The sequence below is a fragment of the Plectrocnemia conspersa genome, unplaced genomic scaffold, assembly GCF_051122295.1.
Source record: "Plectrocnemia conspersa isolate PC_06_02 unplaced genomic scaffold, ASM5112229v1 ptg000004l, whole genome shotgun sequence".
NCBI lineage: Eukaryota > Metazoa > Arthropoda > Insecta > Trichoptera > Polycentropodidae > Plectrocnemia > Plectrocnemia conspersa.
The window spans coordinates 38,882-64,679 of record NW_028277168.1 but is presented as its reverse complement, the minus strand read 5'-3'; the positions used below and the strand labels follow the sequence as shown (position 1 = coordinate 64,679).

Sequence of the window (25,798 nt, the reverse complement as noted above, 5' to 3'; positions counted from 1 at the left end):
ATAGTAGCGTTCGCAGACGACGCGGCCCTACTTGTGAAGGGTAAAAATGCGACAAACCTGCGACTAATAGCTGAAACTGCATTAATTCACGTAAAGAGCTGGCTGGACCGAGCTGGACTTGAACTCGCCGTTCACAAGACGGAAGCTATACTCTTCACGCGTCGCAGGAATATGTCCCCGCCTTCGATCGCCATAAACGACTTCGAGGTGCCGTACAAGCGGTCGCTGCGATACCTCGGAGTATGGCTCGACGACAAGCTGCGCTTCGCGAAGCACGCGGAGGAGGCAGCCGCGAAGGCGGCTAGAACGGCGAACGAACTAGCCAGACTTATGCCTAACGTCGGTGGACCAAAGTACAAGAGACGAAAATTGTACAACGAAGTGGTCCACTCTATTTTACTCTACGGGGCCCCGGTGTGGGCAGACGCCATGAGAGTGGAAAGGACGAGGCAAAGTCTGGCGAAAGTTCAACGCAGGAGTGCACTGAGAGTCGCATCAGCCTACAGGACGGTCTCGGAAGACGCCATCCTGGCCTTATCTGCAATTCCGCCCGTCGACCTGCTAGCCAAGGAGAGGCAGGCGACCTACAAAGGACGGGCGACGAAGGAACGGGCCAGGGAGCTGACCATGCAGGAGTGGCAAAGTCGGTGGAACGCCTCCCCTAAAGGAAGATGGACCCATAGGCTTATCGGGGATTTAAAGGCGTGGAGTGAGAGAAAACACGGTGAGCTCAGCTACCATCTCACCCAGGCATTAACAGGCCACGGTTGCTTCGGAGTCTACCTTAACAGGATAGGCAAAGAGGCAACCAGTGAATGCTACCACTGCGAAAGCGACGCCGATGACGCAGAACACACTTTGTTCGGCTGCTCAGCATGGGAAGAGCAAAGGGCACAATTAAGAGCTGCGATCGGGGTTGAGGAACCCCTGACTCCCGAAAGCATGACGCCCTCCATGCTGAGCTGCCAGTCTGCATGGTCAGCTTGGGTTATATTCGCAACTGATGTCTTGAAAATTAAAGAAAGTGAAGAGAGACTCCGCCGACAAGGCGGTCGTTAGTAAACAAAAAACTAACAAGACAACTGACATCGCGAAGTAATGCCTAACGGCGGTTTCCGGGACGTCCGTGGTGAGTAGGTGGGGGTAGGTTTTAGTCAGTAAGAATCTGACACTATCCTCCGGCGTTGCCGGAGGATGTCTTATGCAAGATTTCCTACCTCCGGAAAAAAAAAAAAAAAAAAAAAAAAAAAGGTTAGGTTAGGTTAGGTTAGGTTAGGTTAGGTTAGGTTAGTTGCGCATTGGCACTTGTACAGAGAGGACGTGCGGCCGGTTGCTCTAGCGAAAGGGGCGCAGGCCTAACAGGCGGGCGCATTCCTCGAAGATCTTGAGGATTGGAAGACCAGACATTGGGGACCAGTTCAGTTCAGCAAAAGGGGCGCAGGCCTAATTGCCGGGCGCATTCTTCAGTGATCTTGGAACCCTGAGGATTCGGAGATCAGCTGGACGGACCAGCTGTTGGAGATAACTTGTGATAGTGAAAGTGACACTAAAAGTGCTCCCGGGAAAGTCGGAAAACCTGGACTCGGACTTTTCCGGGTTTTTCCGTCATTTTTCCGAGGTTTTCTGACATTTGGAGGAAATCTAGAGTTTTCCGGATTTTCCGAAAAATTTTCCAAGTGAAACTACGGACACTAAAAAAACACTTTTATAATAGCGCTTTTCCGGGATTTTTCCGGGTGAGTTGCTGTTTTTTTAAAGAATTTTCCTGGCTTTTTGGGATTGTGGGTTGCAGACCAAAAGCATTCCACCAAAATTTTCCGGATTTTCAAAGCTTAAAGAAAAAATTTTCCGAATTTTCCGGACATTTTGTCAGCAAATCTTTGGAAGAAAATCCTGAATTTTCCGGGCATTTTCGCGGGACGACTAAGTTTAAAAAAATAATATTACAGAAACACACCATGTCGCCGGACGAGAACGACCGTGAAACTCGGCTTAACAGAGCGGTGATGGACCTAGCGAGGTTCGCAAAAAGTCATCCCAATGTGCATAAACCCATAAAGGAGGGGATTATGGCACTTAGGATGATTCTTGCTGAACAACCTTCACAGGCCAAGCAAGGAAGCAGCTGCAAAAAAGCAACCGCCACCGCAGCAACGCAGACGCTGCCTAGCAGCAACAACATTGCTGCAAATTCAAGCAAAGAGTTAAAAATGCACTCTGAAGTTAATAATGTGGCCCAAGCTGCACTGCCTGAAGGCGAAAAAAAAGAGACCCTTGCCGGCCACAAAGCTTCTTCTAAAACTTTAGAAGATTGGAAGCTGGTCAGCAGAAAGAGAAATTCTAAAACTGACAGCAGGCGGTCAAAATTGAAGGCAAAAACGTCGACACGGCTCCAAGAAGAGGCAGCAGCAACGTCTGCAGTCCCAGGAGAAAAAAAAGCAGCGGGTAACAAACCGCGCAGAAAGAGAAGAGCCAAATTGGCGGAGACTACCCTTGTGCTCACCTGTGCCGGCGAAGCGCCAAAGTCCTACGCCAGCATCCTGCGTCAGGTCAGCGTAGCCACAAAAGGGACCACTCTCGACGTCCGCGCCACTAAGCGCACCCAGAAAGGCGAACTGCTGCTTCGCCTGGGAAAAAACGGCGAAGGATCTGACGTCCTTCAAACTGCATTAATAGAAGCGGCAGGACCTGGAGCTAAGGTGACCAGGCCCACAAGCGCAGCCACCATGACGGTCATAATCCGCGATCTGGACGAAGGCGTCATCGCAGCAGACGTGATCGAATCACTAGCTGAGTCTCTTGGTGACTCAGAAAAGGAGAAGATTACGATTATCAGCTTAAAAGAGGCCTATTGCGGGACTCAAGTATGCGTCGCCAAAGTGCCACACACCGCCAGGACCGACGCTCAGCTAAAAGAGGGGCGCATCAAGATCGGCCTAGTACGATGCCGCATCAGAATGCGCATCGACATGCTAAGGTGCTACCGATGCTCAGCATACGGCCACACTGCCACGCGGTGCAGGGCGCCCGACCGCTCGGGACTTTGCAGAAGCTGCTGGAAGACTGGACACAAAGCAAGCGAATGTAAAAGTGTACCAAGATGCATCGTCTGCACCAGCATAACTGACAACTTAGCCACAGCTCCGCACCGCTACGGAAGCGCTGACTGCCCTGCTTTTAGAGCGGAGCTAGCGCGCTGCAGAAAAGTTTCGAAATGTCAGTACGGTTTCTGCAAATAAACCTCAACAAATGCAGGGCTGCGCAAGACTTGCTGCAGCAAACTATAGTTGACGAGCGCACAGACGTCGCAATAGTCTCTGAGCAGAACCACAACTTACCGCGGCGCTGGCATTCTGATAAAGGGTCAAATGCCGCTCTTCATCTGCCACCTACCAGCAGCCGCCTGCTTTTGACCAACGCTGCAAACGCCCTCAGCACCGTCGGCTGGACCTGGATAGAGCTGGGCGACTTACGCGTTTACAGCTGCTACTTTTCGCCGAACTCCCCTATGGAAGACTTTAACCGCAGCATCGCCGGCCTAGAAGAGAGCGTCCGAACATCGACGCTCCCGGTCATCGTAGCAGGCGATTTTAATGCAAAATCCGTCGAATGGGGTGCAGCATCTACCGACGCAAGAGGAGCTCTTCTTTGCGACATGGCGTCAAATCTTCACCTGCACGTTGCCAACACGGGAGGAGAGTTTACTTTCGTTCGGGGCAGCACGGGTTCAGTGATTGACGTCACGTTCGTCGACGAAGCCCTAGCGGGAAGAATTCGAGGATGGCGCGTGCTAGATGTCCACTCGCACAGCGACCACCGCTACGTCAGCTTCGAGCTTGCCGACCGAAGCTACAGGCCACCGCCGCACACAGCGCGGGGCTGGTGCGTTCGAAAACTAGACCGCGAAGCCCTCGACAAATTGGTAGCTACTAGGAGCAAGACGGTCAAAGGCATCGCGCGATCGGACGCCACAGCGGAAAAAGTAGTACGCTTGCTAAACGAGCTCCTGCGCGACGCCTGCGACGCATCGATGCCAAAGCGCGGCTCATACTCACACCGGAAACCGGCCTACTGGTGGACGGACGAAATCGCCGACCTGCGACGCGCCTGCACAGCGTCCCGCAGACGCGCCCACAGGCACCATTTCGCCGTGCCACAAGAACGCCAGGACTACAAGAACGCTAAAAACGCGCTGCGCCTAGCTATTAAGCAAAGCAAAGCGCGCAGCTGGGACGAACTCTGCAAGTCGGTCGACGAAGATCCTTGGGGGCTGCCGTACAGGATAGTACGCAACAAACTCAGCGTCCGGAACGAAGACCACTACCTGAACAACCATGAAACCATGGAGGTGGTGGTCGACGGACTGTTCCCGCGGCACCCCACTACCGACCGAACTGCAACCTGCGACCCAGCAGCAGAGCTTCCAAGCGGAGTCCTGCCGTTCTCCAAAGAAGAGCTGCAGGGAGCGGCAAAGCGAATTAACTCTGCAAGGGCGCCGGGACCCGACGGCGTCCCAAACGCCGTCTTGAAGCGCATCGCGGATCAGGATCCCGAGCTGCTACTCGCAGCCCTTAACTCGTGCCTTGCCGAAGGAATCTTCGACGCGTCATGGAAGCGCCAAAGGCTGGTCCTAATACCAAAGGGCACCAAGGCGACACCCGGTCCCTCAGCATACCGTCCACTTTGCATGCTGGACGGCCTGGGCAAGATTCTAGAGAGGCTGATCCTCGAACGGCTTCAGACAGTACTGGAGGACACCGACAAAGGGCTCTCGCCCCATCAGCACGGATTCCGCCGAGGGCACTCGACAATAGGCGCCATCGAACAGGTGATCGAAACCGTCCGCGAAGCCTGGCAGGGAAGCGTCAAGCGCAGCGCAAACGTCGTGTTGATCGCGCTCGACGTCCGAAACGCGTTCAACTCGGCCCGCTGGAGCTCCATCCTAGTAGCTCTGGCTAAAATCGGCACTCCAGCATACTTGATCCGAATGATCGAAAGTTACTTCTCGGACAGGGTGCTGCAGTACGAATGCATGGGCGAAAGCTTTCAGCGAGCGGTCACTGCAGGCGTTCCCCAGGGTTCGGTCTTAGGACCCGCTCTCTGGAACGTCATGTACGATGGACTGCTGAGAGCGCCCATGCCCGACGAAGCCAGAATGGTCGCCTTCGCGGACGACGTCGCCATTTTGATTACCGGAAAGTCTACGACGTCCATCAAAATTGCCGGCGAAGAGGCCCTGCGAAGCGTCAAGAGTTGGCTAGACGGCGCCGGACTGGAGCTCGCAGTCCAGAAAACAGAAGCTGTGCTTTTCACCAGGCGCAGGCAACTAGAGCCGCCCAAACTCGTCTTTGACGGCTTCGAGGTTCCTTTTAGCAGATCGTTGAGGTACCTCGGAGTTCACCTTGACGACAAGCTTCGATTTGCGGTACACGCAGACAAGGCGGCGACTAAGGCGGCGATCGTCGGTGAGGAACTCGCTAGATTGATGCCGAACATCGGAGGACCAAAATCAAAACGTCGACGCCTATACAACGAAGTGGTCCACTCCATCCTCCTCTACGGAGCCCCTGTATGGGCCGACTCCATGAGGGTGGAGAGAACTCGGCTCAAACTGGCTAGAGTTCAGAGAACCAGCGCATTAAGGGTCGCTTCGGCATATCGCACGGTCTCCGAAGCAGCCACTCTCACCGTCTCCGGCATACCGCCTATTGACCTCCTCGCGTTCGAAAGACAACGCATCTACAACGGGCAGTCGAAAGACGACGCCAGAAAAGTCACTTTCGAACGCTGGAGGGAACGTTGGAACGAGTCACCTAAGGGTCGCTGGACTCACCGGCTTATACCGGACCCGAAAGTCTGGAGTGAAAGAGGGCAAGGCGAACTGAGCTTCCACCTCACTCAGGTGCTAACCGGACACGGCTGCTTCGGCACCTATCTTAAGAGAATAGGCAAAGAAGCCACCAAAGAGTGTCACCACTGCGGAGACGCAAAAGATGATGCTGACCACACCCTATTTAAGTGCGCGGCATGGACGGAAGAACGAACCCGGCTTAAAGAAGCCCTCGGCGAAGACGTGAACAACGACAACCAAGTGTCAGCCGAGCAGATGGTCCCGTCTATGTTGCAGTCCAAGGAAAAGTGGACAGCGTGGACATCTTTTGCGACAACAGTAATGCAGGCAAAAGAGGACGACGAGCGACGCAGGCGACAAGCCCTGCAAAGTTCTCCACCTCTAGCCGAACCATCATAACAGCAGCGCGCGCGTGCGAACAGCGTTAGGAGCAGACGCCGACTGCCGAGCAGTTTACGACTAGCGAAGTGATCGACAGACGTCGCACCCACAACCGCACGCGCGCAGCATTAAAGGCAGCCGACGACAGTCGCACGGTTCGCGAAAGGCAAGCGATCGACTGTCATCGCAAGAAGCATCAGACGACTGCAGTCGCACAAAAGCGACCAATAGCCGTCAGGCAAGGAGAGACAGGGGGCTCGAGAAGTGATCGATTTATTTTGTCACTTCTCTAGCTACCCGAGACAAAATGAAGTGCGCTAGAAGTGCGCCGGGCCACGCTGCCTCTCGAAGCATTACAGACAAGTTAAGTACCGGGAGGCAGTAGGAGCGGAGGGGGGTTTTAGTGGGTAAAAATCCCACACTGTCACCTTTCTGTTGAAACAGTGGCGCCTTTTGAAGGTTTCCCCTCTCAAGAAAAAAAAAAAAAAAAAAAAAAAAAAGGTTAGGTTAGGTTAGGTTAGGTTAGTCGCGCACTGGCACTCATACAGAGAGGACGTGCGGCCGGTGCTCACGGCGAAAGGGGCGCAGGCCCAACAGGCGGGCGCATTCCCCAGCAATCTTGAAGATTGGAAGACCAGCTGGACAGACCAGCTGCTGGAGAAAGTGACAACTTTTACAGTGATAGTGAGACACTGAAAGTGCTCCCGGGAAAGCCGGAAAACCTGGACTCGGAATTTTCCGGGTTTTCACCCCATTTTTCCGAGCTTTTCCGACATTTGAAGGAATTTAGGAATTTTCCGGATTTTCCGAATTTTCCGAAAGTTTTTCCGGTACCAGCAACTGACACACAAAAACCGAGTTCTTAAAGGCACTTTTCCGAGATTTTTCCTGGTAAGTAATCGGTTTTTCCAGAATTTTCCGGGCTTTTTGGGTTAATGAATTTTACACCGACAGCATTCCAATAAAATTTTCCGGAATTTCTAAAGTTGGAAGGAAAATTTTCCGAATTTTCCAAACTTCCTCGTGTGTCAAACTTTGCAAAGGAGAAAAAATTTTGTTATTTTATTTTCTTTTCAAAGACTTCCAGGGACTTGTACAATTAGTTACTAAGGGTTAGTTTAGATTTTTTTTTTTGTTTCTTGTTTTTTTTATTTTGGAAAAAAAATATGGAGTTACAGTGGGAGCGAATAAAGGCTGCCATCGAGCATTTAGAAGGGTTTATCAAGGGGCACAGAAATGTGCACTCCCCGATAAAAGAAGGAGTGTTAGAGATAAGGCGGGCTTTTAACGCCATAAAAGAGGCCGCTAGGCAAACCGCAAGGACCGCTTTGACGCCGGCTCTTGCATCGGAGACTTGTTCTGTCGCAGTACCTGTGATGACAGCTGCGCCTTCGCAGGCGCCTAAACCTGTAAATACACCGGTACCAGCACAGGCGGACTGGCAGCTTGCAAAGCCGCCAAAAAAAAACGAAAAAAGGAGGGCGCCAAAGGACACAGCGAGTGTCGTACAGGCGCAGGCACAGGCGAAGAAAAACGCTCTGTCAAAAAGCGCTCCCGCGAAGGTCACCTCGAACACGACAAAAAGGGACGCCAAAACGCGAGCCCCACACGGCCCGCGAAACGAGGCAATCGTGATTGCGACTGGCAAAATCACGTACGCGGAAGTGATCCGCGCAATCAGAAAATCGGTAGTGCTTCCAGAGCAAGCAGAAGTAAAAAAAATCCGAAAAACACGAAGTGGAGAAGTGCTTCTAGAATTGAAGCGCGGATCACAAAACGCGACGGAGCTTCTCGCAGCGATTGCCTCCGGAATGGGCGAGGAAAACCCCGCCAAAATTCTCACTCCCCAAACGAGAGTGACTTTGCGGGATCTCGACGGCGGCACAGACATAGAGGAGGTCAAAGAGGCGATAGCTGCAGCTCAACCAGAGCTGAAGGACCTCAAAGTTCTTTCGCTGCGACCCTCCTACGGCGGAACACAGACAGCAGTGGTCTTACTGCCCACAGAGCATGCTGTGAAACTTCTAAAAATTGGAAAAGTCCGCGTCGGCTGGATCAACAGCCGCGTGCGGGAAGCCCCACGGCAACCGGAACGCTGCTACAGGTGCCGCGAAACAGGCCACATCGCAGCGAAATGCACATCCCCCAGAGACAGGAGCAAAGAGTGCTTTCGCTGCGGTCTAGAGGGCCACAAGGCAGCGACGTGTTCCGGCAAGAAGGTCGCCGCGATGGAAACGAGCGCATCAACGTCCTGCAAATAAACCTTAACGGGTGCAGGACGGCCCAAGACTTGATGATGCACACTTCCATCGAAAAAGGCGCGGACTTAGTGCTCATATCAGAGCAACACCACCATTCTTCGCACCGTTGGTACGGAGGATCTGGCTGCAAGTGCGCCATTTATGTGCCGTCGTCGAGACTTAGGGAGAGCGGCGTCGGAGCGGCAGACGGTGAGTGCTTCGTATGGGTCGAGGCCGGGGGGATACGGTTTTACAGCTGTTATTACTCCCCGAACTCGCCCATCGAGGCTTTCATCGGCGACATGGCCCGGCTAGCAGAGGACGTCAGGACTTCGACACTGCCCGTCGTCGTCGCCGGGGACTTTAACGCCAAGGCACCGGAGTGGGGATCATCCACGACGGACCGCCGAGGAGTTGTGCTTTTGGAGACGGCGTCGCAGCTTCACCTGCACGCGGCTAATCGAGGAAGCGCCTTCACATTTCGACGTGGAGATAGCGGTTCCATATTAGACGTATCATTCACAAGCGAGTCGATCGCAAATCGAATTGCGAAATGGGAAGTTCTGGAAAATACATACTCGGGCAGCGACCACTTATACATAGAGTTTCAGCTTGCCGATCGAGCAGAAAGAAGCAGACTTCCCACAAGCACCGGTTGGGCGGTCAGCAAGCTGGACAGCGATAAGCTGGACAGGGCGGTGGCCGCCGAGAGAAGCAAAGTGATCGACTTGGCACGCAGAGGAGCACCAGCCGAGATCACCGTGAAGGCGCTCAACGACCTCCTTAGCCGCGGCTGCGATGCGTCCATGACTCCAAGAAGAGGACAGCTTCGTAGGCCGACCTACTGGTGGACCGAAGCGATCGCGGAACTTCGCCGAAAGTGTCTCTCTGCGCGACGAAGAGCGCACAAGTGCAAGTCTGCACCAGCATAACTGACAACTTAGCCACAGCTCCGCACCGCTACGGAAGCGCTGACTGCCCTGCTTTTAGAGCGGAGCTAGCGCGCTGCAGAAAAGTTTCGAAATGTCAGTACGGTTTCTGCAAATAAACCTCAACAAATGCAGGGCTGCGCAAGACTTGCTGCAGCAAACTATAGTTGACGAGCGCACAGACGTCGCAATAGTCTCTGAGCAGAACCACAACTTACCGCGGCGCTGGCATTCTGATAAAGGGTCAAATGCCGCTCTTCATCTGCCATCTAGCAGCCGCCTGCTTCTGACCAACGCTGCAAACGCCCTCAGCACCGTCGGCTGGACCTGGATAGAGCTGGGCGACTTACGCGTTTACAGCTGCTACTTTTCGCCGAACTCCCCTATGGAAGACTTTAACCGCAGCATCGCCGGCCTAGAAGAGAGCGTCCGAACATCGACGCTCCCGGTCATCGTAGCAGGCGATTTTAATGCAAAATCCGTCGAATGCGGTGCAGCATCTACCGACGCAAGAGGAGCTCTTCTTTGCGACATGGCGTCAAATCTTCACCTGCACGTTGCCAACACGGGAGGAGAGTTTACTTTCGTTCGGGGCAGCACGGGTTCAGTGATTGACGTCACGTTCGTCGACGAAGCCCTAGCGGGAAGAATTCGAGGATGGCGCGTGCTAGATGTCCACTCGCACAGCGACCACCGCTACGTCAGCTTCGAGCTTGCCGACCGAAGCTACAGGCCACCGCCGCACACAGCGCGGGGCTGGTGCGTTCGAAAACTAGACCGCGAAGCCCTCGACAAATTGGTAGCTACTAGGAGCGAGACGGTCAAAGGCATCGCGCGATCGGACGCCACAGCGGAAAAAGTAGTACGCTTGCTAAACGAGCTCCTGCGCGACGCCTGCGACGCATCGATGCCAAAGCGCGGCTCAAACTCACACCGGAAACCGGCCTACTGGTGGACGGACGAGATCGCCGACCTGCGACGCGCCTGCACAGCGTCCCGCAGACGCGCCCACAGGCACCATTTCGCCGTGCCACAAGAACGCCAGGACTACAAGAACGCTAAAAACGCGCTGCGCCTAGCTATTAAGCAAAGCAAAGCGCGCAGCTGGGACGAACTCTGCAAGTCGGTCGACGAAGATCCTTGGGGGCTGCCGTACAGGATAGTACGCAACAAACTCAGCGTCCGGAACGAAGACCACTACCTGAACAACCATGAAACCATGGAGGCGGTGGTCGACGGACTGTTCCCGCGGCACCCCACTACCGACCGAACTGCAACCTGCGACCCAGCAGCAGAGCTTCCAAGCGGAGTCCTGCCGTTCTCCAAGGAAGAGCTGCAGGGAGCGGCAAAGCGAATTAACTCTGCAAGGGCGCCGGGACCCGACGGCGTCCCAAACGCCGTCTTGAAGCGCATCGCGGATCAGGATCCCGAGCTGCTACTCGCAGCCCTTAACTCGTGCCTTGCCGAAGGAATCTTCGACGCGTCATGGAAGCGCCAAAGGCTGGTCCTAATACCAAAGGGCACCAAGGCGACACCCGGTCCCTCAGCATACCGTCCACTTTGCATGCTGGACGGCCTGGGCAAGATTCTAGAGAGGCTAATCCTCGAACGGCTTCAGACAGTACTGGAGGACACCGACAAAGGGCTCTCGCCCCATCAGCACGGCTTCCGCCGAGGGCACTCGACAATAGGCGCCATCGAACAGGTGATCGAAACCGTCCGCGAAGCCTGGCAGGGAAGCGTCAAGCGCAGCGCAAACGTCGTGTTGATCGCGCTCGACGTCCGAAACGCGTTCAACTCGGCCCGCTGGAGCTCGATCCTAGTAGCTCTGGCTAAAATCGGCACTCCAGCATACTTGATCCGAATGATCGAAAGTTACTTCTCGGACAGGGTGCTGCAGTACGAATGCATGGGCGAAAGCTTTCAGCGAGCGGTCACTGCAGGCGTTCCCCAGGGTTCGGTCTTAGGACCCGCTCTCTGGAACGTCATGTACGATGGACTGCTGAGAGCGCCCATGCCCGACGAAGCCAGAATGGTCGCCTTTGCGGACGACGTCGCCATTTTGATTACCGGAAAGTCTACGACGTCCATCAAAATTGCCGGCGAAGAGGCCCTGCGAAGCGTCAAGAGTTGGCTAGACGGCGCCGGACTGGAGCTTGCAGTCCAGAAAACAGAAGCTGTGCTTTTCACCAGGCGCAGGCAACTAGAGCCGCCCAAACTTGTCTTTAACGGCTTCGAGGTTCCTTTTAGCAGATCGTTGAGGTACCTCGGAGTTCACCTTGACGATAAGCTTCGATTTGCGGTACACGCAGACAAGGCGGCGACTAAGGCGGCGATCGTCGGTGAGGAACTCGCCAGATTGATGCCGAACATCGGAGGACCAAAATCAAAACGTCGACGCCTATACAACGAAGTGGTCCACTCCATCCTCCTCTACGGAGCCCCTGTATGGGCCGACTCCATGAGGGTGGAGAGAACTCGGCTCAAGCTGGCTAGAGTTCAGAGAACCAGCGCATTAAGGGTAGCTTCGGCCTATCGCACGGTCTCCGAAGCAGCCACTCTCACCGTCTCCGGCATACCGCCTATTGACCTCCTCGCGTTCGAAAGACAACGCATCTACAACGGGCAGTCGAAAGACTACGCCAGAAAAGTCACTTTCGAACGCTGGAGGGAACGTTGGAACGAGTCACCTAAGGGTCGCTGGACTCACCGGCTTATACCGGACCCGAAAGTCTGGAGTGAAAGAGGGCAAGGCGAACTGAGCTTCCACCTCACTCAGGTGCTAACCGGACACGGCTGCTTCGGCACCTATCTTAAGAGAATAGGCAAAGAAGCCACCGAAGAGTGTCACCACTGCGGAGACGCAAAAGATGATGCTGACCACACCCTATTTAAGTGCGCGGCATGGACGGAAGAACGAACCCGGCTAAAAGAAGCCCTCGGCGAAGACGTAAACAACGACAACCAAGTGTCAGCCGAGCAGATGGTCCCGTCTATGTTGCAGTCCAAGGAAAAGTGGACAGCGTGGACATCTTTTGCGACAACAGTAATGCAGGCAAAAGAGGACGACGAGCGACACAGGCGACAAGCCCTGCAAAGTTCTCCACCTCTAGCCGAACCACCATAACAGCAGCGCGCGCGTGCGAACAGCGTTAGGAGCAGACGCCGACTGCCGAGCAGTTTACGACTAGCGAAGTGATCGACAGACGTCGCACCCACAACCGCACGCGCGCAGCATTAAAGGCAGCCGACGACAGTCGCACGGTTCGCAAAAGGCAAGCGATCGACTGTCATCGCAAGAAGCATCAGACGACTGCAGTCGCACAAAAGCGACCAATAGCCGTCAGGCAAGGAGAGACAGGGGGCTCGAGAAGTGATCGATTAATTTTGTCACTTCTCTAGCTACCCGAGACAAAATGAAGTGCGCTAGAAGTGCGCCGGGCCACGCTGCCTCTCGAAGCATTACAGACAAGTTAAGTACCGGGAGGCAGTAGGAGCGGAGGGGGGTTTTAGTGGGTAAAAATCCCACACTGTCACCTTTCTGTTGAAACAGTGGCGCCTTTTGAAGGTTTCCCCTCTCAAGAAAAAAAAAAAAAAAAAAAGGTTAGGTTAGGTTAGGTTAGGTTAGGTTAGGTTAGGTTAGGTAGGTTAGGTAGGTGGGGTTCGAAGGCTGATACTAGGCATTGGTGAAACGCGGCGTGCTGGACGCCGTGTTTCTATAAAAAGCCAATACGCCTCTGCGAATCACAGCAGCTCTGTCAGCAAGGCCGATTGTCAGGCGTCCTCGTCGCGGACCCCGGTAATGCAGTCACTGTTAACAACTGTGACTGTAGCTAACTGACGAAGGCCGAATGGCGAGCATCCTGCGCCATAAAACAGGACACCAGATAAGGGACGGAAAACCCTGACAGAAAACCAAGTCCCAATCCAAGGTGAGAAGCAGCGTGCCGAGGGATGCATGGCCACGGGGACTCTAAGCAGCGTGGTCGCAGACGATCTCTCGGGAGGACCAGCCGAATCTCCCGAGTAAGAAGGCTTATCCGGCTAAGCGGGGCTCTGGTCGGATGGACCATGTTCCCTAGCTAATCGTGGGATCAACTTATGGAGCAACTAACAAATAAAAACTTGACGTTAAAAAAAGCACTGGAGGACCTCGAAAAAGAAATTTTCGAGGTCGAAGAATTCACAAAGGCGCACGCAAACGCGCACAAACCGATCAAGGAAGGCATTAAAGCCATAAGGCTCGCCTTCCTTAAAACAGTGAAGGCAATTGACGGGATAAATGTCTCACCGAAGATTTCGGTAGGACACGCATCAACCCAAACCGTCGAAGCAACAAAGGAGATTGCAAAAGCAGCGCCCACTCCACGCCAAAAAGAAGAGGTACCGAAGAGGACGGCGCCCATCTCTAAAGGAGTAAACGGAGTAACCGCCAGACCGCAGGAAGGCTGGACTACAGTCGGGGCGGCAGGAAAAAAGAAGAAAAAGACGAAACCCGATTCTCAAACGAAAGAAAAAGAGGTGACGAAGGGGGACGACAAAGTCTCCACCGCACGTATCCGCAAAGCACCGGAGCCTGGGCCTACGATAAAGCCTAAAAATAGGCACCCCAAGGCAGGAAGAGTGCCCGCCGACACCATCATATTAAAAAAAGCTGATGGTGAAGGAGCTGCGTCCTACGCAGAAATTTTGCGTAGCGTCCACGCTTCGACAAAAAATAAAAAATTGGACGTCAAAGCCGTGCGAAAGACGCAGCGCGGAGAATTAATCTTCCGAATGGGAAGAAAAGCCGACGGGGCCGAAGCAGACGCTCTGCAGGCAATTATTACAGAGGCGGCCGGACCACTTGCCAAGATCCATCGAGTGGTGCAAAGCCGGGATGTCGAGATTCGAGATCTCGACGAGGGAGTGACCCCAGAAGAGGTCATCGAAGCCCTAAAGGAGAACAAAATCTCGACATCCAGCGCCAAACTAAGACCGGCGCACAGCGGCACCCAAGCGTGCATGATAAAACTGCCGTGCACGCCAGAGACCGACGCCCTGCTGAGAAACGGGCGCATCAAGATCGGTCTCGTGAGGTGCCGCATCAGAGAAAGCGTCAAAGTTAGACGTTGCTACCGGTGCATGGGCTACGGGCACTTTGCAGCAAAATGCAAAGCGCCCGACCGCAGCAAATTGTGTCTACGATGCGGGCAGGATGGCCACAAAATTGCCAACTGTACCAACGCACCAAAATGCCCGCTCTGCACCGACAGCGACAACGGCGGACAGCGACGTCAACAAACCCCAGCAGCGCACACAAGCGGCAGTAGGCGGTGCCCTAAATTTAGGGCGGAATGGGAAAGGTGTCTGAAGAACGCGACAAAATGATTCGCGTTCTTCAGATAAACCTGAACCACAGCCAGGCGGCTCAAGACCTGCTGCATCAGACGGCCAGCGAGCTGCGCGTAGATCTAGTCATCGTGTCGGAGCAACACAGAAACTCAGCAAGCCGATGGTACTCCGACACGGGCTCTAAAGCGGCGATCTACTTGCCAACGAGCCATCTACGTGTAGCAAACGCTCCGGAAGTCGGCGGAGACGGATACGTCTGGGTGGAGGCGGGAGGCTATAGAATATATAGCTGTTATTTCTCTCCCAACTCCACAATCGACGAGTTCGCCGACAGCCTGAGCGAGCTGGCCGAAAGTGTAAGAACGTCGACACTGCCCGTCATACTGGCCGGCGACTTCAACGCCAAGGCGCCGGAATGGGGAGCTGCGGTGACAGACAGAAGAGGAAGCTTGCTCTCGGAGATGGCGGCGCAAATGCGCCTACTAGCAGCAAACGTCGGCAACCACTACACGTTCGTCCGCGGAAATACCGGGTCAATCGTCGACGTGACGTTCGTCGACGAAGCTATCGCGAGTGGAATAAGGAACTGGAAAGTTCTCGACGTCTACTCGCATAGCGACCACCGGTACGTGAGCTTCGAGCTAACAACGAGCGCGAGAGCACCGCTTCGAAGAACTACCGAAGGATGGTGCGCGCGAAAGCTCGAAGTGACCGCCGTGGACGAAACGGTTGCAAGGAAGCGCGCAGCAGTCGTTGAATCCGCAAAAAGCGGCACCGGAGCGGAGGACGTCGTCCGCTCACTCAACGACGTGCTGCGAGAAAGCTGCGAGGCGTCAATGCCGAGGCGGAGCCGGGGGGCACGTCGGAAGCCGGTCTACTGGTGGAACGACACCGTAGCCGACCTGAGACGAGAGTGCCTATCCCGCCGCCGGGCAGCGCAAAGAAGACCGACTGCAGAAAACGGTCAAGCTTACCAAGAGGCTAGAAAAGCGCTCAAAGTAGCCATCAAAGAGAGCAAAGCGCGATGCTGGGAAGAGCTCTGCAAGTCGGTCGACGACGACCCGTGGGGAAGACCGTACAAAATGGTACGAAAGAAGCTGGCGGTTGGTAACGAGGACCCATTCCTGAACAACGTTGCCAACCTCGAAACGGTAATTGCCAGCCTTTTCCCGCGGCACGTCAAGGCCGACTGGAACATTCCAAACAACAGCATCGCCCCCGCAGAAGAGTTTCTTCCGTTCTCTAAGGAAGAGCTGCTGGCAGCCTCAAACCGGCTCAAACCAGCAAAGGCACCGGGACCGGACTGCGTTCCAAACGCAGTCATCAAACGCGTAGCCGAGAAAGATCCCGAGTTGCTGCTAGCAGCTTTGAACGCCTGCCTTGCCCAAGGGACATTTGCCGCCCCGTGGAAACGGCAAAAGTTAGTCCTGATACCTAAGGGCAAAGCAGGGCCACCCGGTCCGTCGGCATACAGACCTCTGTGTATGCTAGACGGAGTTGGAAAGCTGCTGGAGAGGATGCTTCTACAGCGCCTCCAGCACACTTTGGAGAACGGAGAAAGCGGATTGTCACCGCAGCAGTACGGATTTCGCCCCGGACGCTCTACCGTAGACGCCATCAGCCAAGTCGTAGATACGGTGAGGCTGGCATGGCAGGGAAGCGTCAAGCGGAGCGAGCACGTCGTGTTGATCGCGTTGGACATCCGCAACGCGTTCAACACGGCCAACTGGCGCACGACTCTCAGTGCACTCGCCGACATCGGTGCTCCAGTATACCTGCTGAAAATGGCACGAAGCTATTTCAGCGACAGGGTACTGGAGTACGAGTGCATGGGCAAAAAATTCCAGCACGAGGTCACAGCTGGCGTTCCGCAAGGGTCGGTCCTCGGACCGGCACTTTGGAACGTCATGTACGACGGACTGCTGCGACTGCCCATGCCTGACGGCGCTAACATAGTAGCGTTCGCAGACGACGCGGCCCTACTTGTGAAGGGTAAAAATGCGACAAACCTGCGACTAATAGCTGAAACTGCATTAATTCACGTAAAGAGCTGGCTGGACCGAGCTGGACTTGAACTCGCCGTTCACAAGACGGAAGCTATACTCTTCACGCGTCGCAGGAATATGTCCCCGCCTTCGATCGCCATAAACGACTTCGAGGTGCCGTACAAGCGGTCGCTGCGATACCTCGGAGTATGGCTCGACGACAAGCTGCGCTTCGCGAAGCACGCGGAGGAGGCAGCCGCGAAGGCGGCTAGAACGGCGAACGAACTAGCCAGACTTATGCCTAACGTCGGTGGACCAAAGTACAAGAGACGAAAATTGTACAACGAAGTGGTCCACTCTATTTTACTCTACGGGGCCCCGGTGTGGGCAGACGCCATGAGAGTGGAAAGGACGAGGCAAAGTCTGGCGAAAGTTCAACGCAGGAGTGCACTGAGAGTCGCATCAGCCTACAGGACGGTCTCGGAAGACGCCATCCTGGCCTTATCTGCAATTCCGCCCGTCGACCTGCTAGCCAAGGAGAGGCAGGCGACCTACAAAGGACGGGCGACGAAGGAACGGGCCAGGGAGCTGACCATGCAGGAGTGGCAAAGTCGGTGGAACGCCTCCCCTAAAGGAAGATGGACCCATAGGCTTATCGGGGATTTAAAGGCGTGGAGTGAGAGAAAACACGGTGAGCTCAGCTACCATCTCACCCAGGCATTAACAGGCCACGGTTGCTTCGGAGTCTACCTTAACAGGATAGGCAAAGAGGCAACCAGTGAATGCTACCACTGCGAAAGCGACGCCGATGACGCAGAACACACTTTGTTCGGCTGCTCAGCATGGGAAGAGCAAAGGGCACAATTAAGAGCTGCGATCGGGGTTGAGGAACCCCTGACTCCCGAAAGCATGACGCCCTCCATGCTGAGCTGCCAGTCTGCATGGTCAGCTTGGGTTATATTCGCAACTGATGTCTTGAAAATTAAAGAAAGTGAAGAGAGACTCCGCCGACAAGGCGGTCGTTAGTAAACAAAAAACTAACAAGACAACTGACATCGCGAAGTAATGCCTAACGGCGGTTTCCGGGACGTCCGTGGTGAGTAGGTGGGGGTAGGTTTTAGTCAGTAAGAATCTGACACTATCCTCCGGCGTTGCCGGAGGATGTCTTATGCAAGATTTCCTACCTCCGGAAAAAAAAAAAAAAAAAAAAAAAAAGGTTAGGTTAGGTTAGGTTAGGTTAGGTTAGGTTAGGTTAGGTTAGGTTGGGGTTCGAAGGCTGATACTAGGCATTGGTGAAACGCGGCGTGCTGGACGCCGTGTTTCTATAAAAAGCCAATACGCCTCTGCGAATCACAGCAGCTCTGTCAGCAAGGCCGATTGTCAGGCGTCCTCGTCGCGGACCCCGGTAATGCAGTCACTGTTAACAACTGTGACTGTAGCTAACTGACGAAGGCCGAATGGCGAGCATCCTGCGCCATAAAACAGGACACCAAATAAGGGACGGAAAACCCTGACAGAAAACCAAGTCCCAATCCAAGGTGAGAAGCAGCGTGCCGAGGGATGCATGGCCACGGGGACTCTAAGCAGCGTGGTCGCAGACGATCTCTCGGGAGGACCAGCCGAATCTCCTGAGTAAGAAGGCTTATCCGGCCAAGCGGGGCTCTGGTCGGATGGACCATGTTCCCTAGCTAATCGTGGGATCAACTTATGGAGCAACTAACAAATAAAAACTTGACGTTAAAAAAAGCACTGGAGGACCTCGAAAAAGAAATTTTCGAGGTCGAAGAATTCACAAAGGCGCACGCAAACGCGCACAAACCGATCAAGGAAGGCATTAAAGCCATAAGGCTCGCCTTCCTTAAAACAGTGAAGGCAATTGACGGGATAAATGTCTCACCGAAGATTTCGGTAGGACACGCATCAACCCAAACCGTCGAAGCAACAAAGGAGATTGCAAAAGCAGCGCCCACTCCACGCCAAAAAGAAGAGGTACCGAAGAGGACGGCGCCCATCTCTAAAGGAGTAAACGGAGTAACCGCCAGACCGCAGGAAGGCTGGACTACAGTCGGGGCGGCAGGAAAAAAGAAGAAAAAGACGAAACCCGATTCTCAAACGAAAAAAAAAGAGGTGACGAAGGGGGACGACAAAGTCTCCACCGCACGTGTCCGCAAAGCACCGGAGCCTGGGCCTACGATAAAGCCTAAAAATAGGCACCCCAAGGCAGGAAGAGTGCCCGCCGACACCATCATATTAAAAAAAGCTGATGGTGAAGGAGCTGCGTCCTACGCAGAAATTTTGCGTAGCGTCCACGCTTCGACAAAAAATAAAAAATTGGACGTCAAAGCCGTGCGAAAGACGCAGCGCGGAGAATTAATCTTCCGAATGGGAAGAAAAGCCGACGGGGCCGAAGCAGACGCTCTGCAGGCAATTATTACAGAGGCGGCCGGACCACTTGCCAAGATCCATCGAGTGGTGCAAAGCCGGGATGTCGAGATTCGAGATCTCGACGAGGGAGTGACCCCAGAAGAGGTCATCGAAGCCCTAAAGGAGAACAAAATCTCGACATCCAGCGCCAAACTAAGACCGGCGCACAGCGGCACCCAAGCGTGCATGATAAAACTGCCGTGCACGCCAGAGACCGACGCCCTGCTGAGAAACGGGCGCATCAAGATCGGTCTCGTGAGGTGCCGCATCAGAGAAAGCGTCAAAGTTAGACGTTGCTACCGGTGCATGGGCTACGGGCACTTTGCAGCAAAATGCAAAGCGCCCGACCGCAGCAAATTGTGTCTACGATGCGGGCAGGATGGCCACAAAATTGCCAACTGTACCAACGCACCAAAATGCCCGCTCTGCACCGACAGCGACAACGGCGGACAGCGACGTCAACAAACCCCAGCAGCGCACACAAGCGGCAGTAGGCGGTGCCCTAAATTTAGGGCGGAATGGGAAAGGTGTCTGAAGAACGCGACAAAATGATTCGCGTTCTTCAGATAAACCTGAACCACAGCCAGGCGGCTCAAGACCTGCTGCATCAGACGGCCAGCGAGCTGCGCGTAGATCTAGTCATCGTGTCGGAGCAACACAGAAACTCAGCAAGCCGATGGTACTCCGACACGGGCTCTAAAGCGGCGATCTACTTGCCAACGAGCCATCTACGTGTAGCAAACGCTCCGGAAGTCGGCGGAGACGGATACGTCTGGGTGGAGGCGGGAGGCTATAGAATATATAGCTGTTATTTCTCTCCCAACTCCACAATCGACGAGTTCGCCGACAGCCTGAGCGAGCTGGCCGAAAGTGTAAGAACGTCGACACTGCCCGTCATACTGGCCGGCGACTTCAACGCCAAGGCGCCGGAATGGGGAGCTGCGGTGACAGACAGTAGAGGAAGCTTGCTCTCGGAGATGGCGGCGCAAATGCGCCTACTAGCAGCAAACGTCGGCAACCACTACACGTTCGTCCGCGGAAATACCGGGTCAATCGTCGACGTGACGTTCGTCGACGAAGCTATCGCGAGTGGAATAAGGAACTGGAAAGTTCTCGACGTCTACTCGCATAGCGACCACCGGTACGTGAGCTTCGAGCTAACAACGAGCGCGAGAGCACCGCTTCGAAGAACTACCGAAGGATGGTGCGCGCGAAAGCTCGAAGTGACCGCCGTGGACGAAACGGTTGCAAGGAAGCGCGCAGCAGTCGTTGAATCCGCAAAAAGCGGCACCGGAGCGGAGGACGTCGTCCGCTCACTCAACGACGTGCTGCGAGAAAGCTGCGAGGCGTCAATGCCGAGGCGGAGCCGGGGGGCACGTCGGAAGCCGGTCTACTGGTGGAACGACACCGTAGCCGACCTGAGACGAGAGTGCCTATCCCGCCGCCGGGCAGCGCAAAGAAGACCGACTGCAGAAAACGGTCAAGCTTACCAAGAGGCTAGAAAAGCGCTCAAAGTAGCCATCAAAGAGAGCAAAGCGCGATGCTGGGAAGAGCTCTGCAAGTCGGTCGACGACGACCCGTGGGGAAGACCGTACAAAATGGTACGAAAGAAGCTGGCGGTTGGTAACGAGGACCCATTCCTGAACAACGTTGCCAACCTCGAAACGGTAATTGCCAGCCTTTTCCCGCGGCACGTCAAGACCGACTGGAACATTCCAAACAACAGCATCGCCCCCGCAGAAGAGTTTCTTCCGTTCTCTAAGGAAGAGCTGCTGGCAGCCTCAAACCGGCTCAAACCAGCAAAGGCACCGGGACCGGACTGCGTTCCAAACGCAGTCATCAAACGCGTAGCCGAGAAAGATCCCGAGTTGCTGCTAGCAGCTTTGAACGCCTGCCTTGCCCAAGGGACATTTGCCGCCCCGTGGAAACGGCAAAAGTTAGTCCTGATACCTAAGGGCAAAGCAGGGCCACCCGGTCCGTCGGCATACAGACCTCTGTGTATGCTAGACGGAGTTGGAAAGCTGCTGGAGAGGATGCTTCTACAGCGCCTCCAGCACACTTTGGAGAACGGAGAAAGCGGATTGTCACCGCAGCAGTACGGATTTCGCCCCGGACGCTCTACCGTAGACGCCATCAGCCAAGTCGTAGATACGGTGAGGCTGGCATGGCAGGGAAGCGTCAAGCGGAGCGAGCACGTCGTGTTGATCGCGTTGGACATCCGCAACGCGTTCAACACGGCCAACTGGCGCACGACTCTCAGTGCACTCGCCGACATCGGTGCTCCAGTATACCTGCTGAAAATGGCACGAAGCTATTTCAGCGACAGGGTACTGGAGTACGAGTGCATGGGCAAAAAATTCCAGCAGGAGGTCACAGCTGGCGTTCCGCAAGGGTCGGTCCTCGGACCGGCACTTTGGAACGTCATGTACGACGGACTGCTGCGACTGCCCATGCCTGACGGCGCTAACATAGTAGCGTTCGCAGACGACGCGGCCCTACTTGTGAAGGGTAAAAATGCGACAAACCTGCGACTAATAGCTGAAACTGCATTAATTCACGTAAAGAGCTGGCTGGACCGAGCTGGACTTGAACTCGCCGTTCACAAGACGGAAGCTATACTCTTCACGCGTCGCAGGAATATGTCCCCGCCTTCGATCGCCATAAACGACTTCGAGGTGCCGTACAAGCGGTCGCTGCGATACCTCGGAGTATGGCTCGACGACAAGCTGCGCTTCGCGAAGCACGCGGAGGAGGCAGCCGCGAAGGCGGCTAGAACGGCGAACGAACTAGCCAGACTTATGCCTAACGTCGGTGGACCAAAGTACAAGAGACGAAAATTGTACAACGAAGTGGTCCACTCTATTTTACTCTACGGGGCCCCGGTGTGGGCAGACGCCATGAGAGTGGAAAGGACGAGGCAAAGTCTGGCGAAAGTTCAACGCAGGAGTGCACTGAGAGTCGCATCAGCCTACAGGACGGTCTCGGAAGACGCCATCCTGGCCTTATCTGCAATTCCGCCCGTCGACCTGCTAGCCAAGGAGAGGCAGGCGACCTACAAAGGACGGGCGACGAAGGAACGGGCCAGGGAGCTGACCATGCAGGAGTGGCAAAGTCGGTGGAACGCCTCCCCTAAAGGAAGATGGACCCATAGGCTTATCGGGGATTTAAAGGCGTGGAGTGAGAGAAAACACGGTGAGCTCAGCTACCATCTCACCCAGGCATTAACAGGCCACGGTTGCTTCGGAGTCTACCTTAACAGGATAGGCAAAGAGGCAACCAGTGAATGCTACCACTGCGAAAGCGACGCCGATGACGCAGAACACACTTTGTTCGGCTGCTCAGCATGGGAAGAGCAAAGGGCACAATTAAGAGCTGCGATCGGGAGTGAGGAACCCCTGACTCCCGAAAGCATGACGCCCTCCATGCTGAGCTGCCAGTCTGCATGGTCAGCTTGGGTTATATTCGCAACTGATGTCTTGAAAATTAAAGAAAGTGAAGAGAGACTCCGCCGACAAGGCGGCCGTTAGTAAACAAAAAACTAACAAGACAACTGACATCGCGAAGTAATGCCTAACGGCGGTTTCCGGGACGTCCGTGGTGAGTAGGTGGGGGTAGGTTTTAGTCAGTAAGAATCTGACACTATCCTCCGGCGTTGCCGGGGGATGTCTTATGCAAGATTTCCTACCTCCGGGAAAAAAAAAAAAAAAAAAAAAAAAAAAAAAAAAGGTTAGGTTAGGTTAGTCGCGCACTGGCACTCATACAGAGAGGACGTGCGGCCGGTGCTCACGGCGAAAGGGGCGCAGGCCCAACAGGCGGGCGCATTCCCCAGCAATCTTGAAGATTGGAAGACCAGCTGGACAGACCAGCTGCTGGAGAAAGTGACAACTTTTACAGTGATAGTGAGACACTGAAAGTGCTCCCGGGAAAGCCGGAAAACCTGGACTCGGAATTTTCCGGGTTTTCACCCCATTTTTCCGAGCTTTTCCGACATTTGAAGGAATTTAGGAATTTTCCGGATTTTCCGAATTTTCCGAAAGTTTTTCCGGTACCAGCAACTGACACACAAAAACCGAGTTCTTAAAGGCACTTTTCCGAGATTTTTCCTGGTAAGTAATCGGTTTTTCCAGAATTTTCCGGGCTTTTTGGGTTAATGAATTTTACACCGACAGCATTCCAATAAAATTTTCCGGAATTTCTAAAGTTGGAAGGAAAATTTTCCGAATTTTCCAAACTTCCTCGTGTGTCAAACTTTGCAAAGGAGAAAAAATTTTGTTATTTTATTTTCTTTTCAAAGACTTCCAGGGACTTGTACAATTAGTTACTAAGGGTTAGTTTAGATTTTTTTTTTTGTTTCTTGTTTTTTTTATTTTGGAAAAAAAATATGGAGTTACAGTGGGAGCGAATAAAGGCTGCCATCGAGCATTTAGAAGGGTTTATCAAGGGGCACAGAAATGTGCACTCCCCGATAAAAGAAGGAGTGTTAGAGATAAGGCGGGCTTTTAACGCCATAAAAGAGGCCGCTAGGCAAACCGCAAGGACCGCTTTGACGCCGGCTCTTGCATCGGAGACTTGTTCTGTCGCAGTACCTGTGATGACAGCTGCGCCTTCGCAGGCGCCTAAACCTGTAAATACACCGGTACCAGCACAGGCGGACTGGCAGCTTGCAAAGCCGCCAAAAAAAAACGAAAAAAGGAGGGCGCCAAAGGACACAGCGAGTGTCGTACAGGCGCAGGCACAGGCGAAGAAAAACGCTCTGTCAAAAAGCGCTCCCGCGAAGGTCACCTCGAACACGACAAAAAGGGACGCCAAAACGCGAGCCCCACACGGCCCGCGAAACGAGGCAATCGTGATTGCGACTGGCAAAATCACGTACGCGGAAGTGATCCGCGCAATCAGAAAATCGGTAGTGCTTCCAGAGCAAGCAGAAGTAAAAAAAATCCGAAAAACACGAAGTGGAGAAGTGCTTCTAGAATTGAAGCGCGGATCACAAAACGCGACGGAGCTTCTCGCAGCGATTGCCTCCGGAATGGGCGAGGAAAACCCCGCCAAAATTCTCACTCCCCAAACGAGAGTGACTTTGCGGGATCTCGACGGCGGCACAGACATAGAGGAGGTCAAAGAGGCGATAGCTGCAGCTCAACCAGAGCTGAAGGACCTCAAAGTTCTTTCGCTGCGACCCTCCTACGGCGGAACACAGACAGCAGTGGTCTTACTGCCCACAGAGCATGCTGTGAAACTTCTAAAAATTGGAAAAGTCCGCGTCGGCTGGATCAACAGCCGCGTGCGGGAAGCCCCACGGCAACCGGAACGCTGCTACAGGTGCCGCGAAACAGGCCACATCGCAGCGAAATGCACATCCCCCAGAGACAGGAGCAAAGAGTGCTTTCGCTGCGGTCTAGAGGGCCACAAGGCAGCGACGTGTTCCGGCAAGAAGGTCGCCGCGATGGAAACGAGCGCATCAACGTCCTGCAAATAAACCTTAACGGGTGCAGGACGGCCCAAGACTTGATGATGCACACTTCCATCGAAAAAGGCGCGGACTTAGTGCTCATATCAGAGCAACACCACCATTCTTCGCACCGTTGGTACGGAGGATCTGGCTGCAAGTGCGCCATTTATGTGCCGTCGTCGAGACTTAGGGAGAGCGGCGTCGGAGCGGCAGACGGTGAGTGCTTCGTATGGGTCGAGGCCGGGGGGATACGGTTTTACAGCTGTTATTACTCCCCGAACTCGCCCATCGAGGCTTTCATCGGCGACATGGCCCGGCTAGCAGAGGACGTCAGGACTTCGACACTGCCCGTCGTCGTCGCCGGGGACTTTAACGCCAAGGCACCGGAGTGGGGATCATCCACGACGGACCGCCGAGGAGTTGTGCTTTTGGAGACGGCGTCGCAGCTTCACCTGCACGCGGCTAATCGAGGAAGCGCCTTCACATTTCGACGTGGAGATAGCGGTTCCATATTAGACGTATCATTCACAAGCGAGTCGATCGCAAATCGAATTGCGAAATGGGAAGTTCTGGAAAATACATACTCGGGCAGCGACCACTTATACATAGAGTTTCAGCTTGCCGATCGAGCAGAAAGAAGCAGACTTCCCACAAGCACCGGTTGGGCGGTCAGCAAGCTGGACAGCGATAAGCTGGACAGGGCGGTGGCCGCCGAGAGAAGCAAAGTGATCGACTTGGCACGCAGAGGAGCACCAGCCGAGATCACCGTGAAGGCGCTCAACGACCTCCTTAGCCGCGGCTGCGATGCGTCCATGACTCCAAGAAGAGGACAGCTTCGTAGGCCGACCTACTGGTGGACCGAAGCGATCGCGGAACTTCGCCGAAAGTGTCTCTCTGCGCGACGAAGAGCGCACAAGTGCAAGTCTGCACCAGCATAACTGACAACTTAGCCACAGCTCCGCACCGCTACGGAAGCGCTGACTGCCCTGCTTTTAGAGCGGAGCTAGCGCGCTGCAGAAAAGTTTCGAAATGTCAGTACGGTTTCTGCAAATAAACCTCAACAAATGCAGGGCTGCGCAAGACTTGCTGCAGCAAACTATAGTTGACGAGCGCACAGACGTCGCAATAGTCTCTGAGCAGAACCACAACTTACCGCGGCGCTGGCATTCTGATAAAGGGTCAAATGCCGCTCTTCATCTGCCATC

The 25,798-nt window shown here is 54.3% G+C and overlaps 2 protein-coding genes across 2 annotated transcripts; both read left to right on the top strand.

Annotated features, from left to right (window-relative positions):
* The first annotated feature begins 8,528 nt into the window (after positions 1 to 8,528).
* On the top strand, positions 8,529 to 9,404 carry LOC148235514 (uncharacterized). The gene has a single exon (XM_088184791.1). It carries the CDS (start codon positions 8,529 to 8,531, stop codon positions 9,402 to 9,404), a length of 876 nt encoding a protein of 291 aa, XP_088040917.1.
* Positions 9,405 to 24,655: 15,251 nt separating this feature from the next.
* On the top strand, positions 24,656 to 25,531 carry LOC148235513 (uncharacterized). Its single transcript, XM_088184790.1, has one exon. It carries the CDS (start codon positions 24,656 to 24,658, stop codon positions 25,529 to 25,531), a length of 876 nt encoding a protein of 291 aa, XP_088040916.1.
* Positions 25,532 to 25,798: the final 267 nt, after the last annotated feature.

Coding starts and splice junctions, on each gene's coding strand:
- LOC148235514 (XM_088184791.1), top strand. CDS start 8,529: ATGCACACTTCCATCGAAAAAGGCGCGGACTTAGTGCTCATATCAGAG.
- LOC148235513 (XM_088184790.1), top strand. CDS start 24,656: ATGCACACTTCCATCGAAAAAGGCGCGGACTTAGTGCTCATATCAGAG.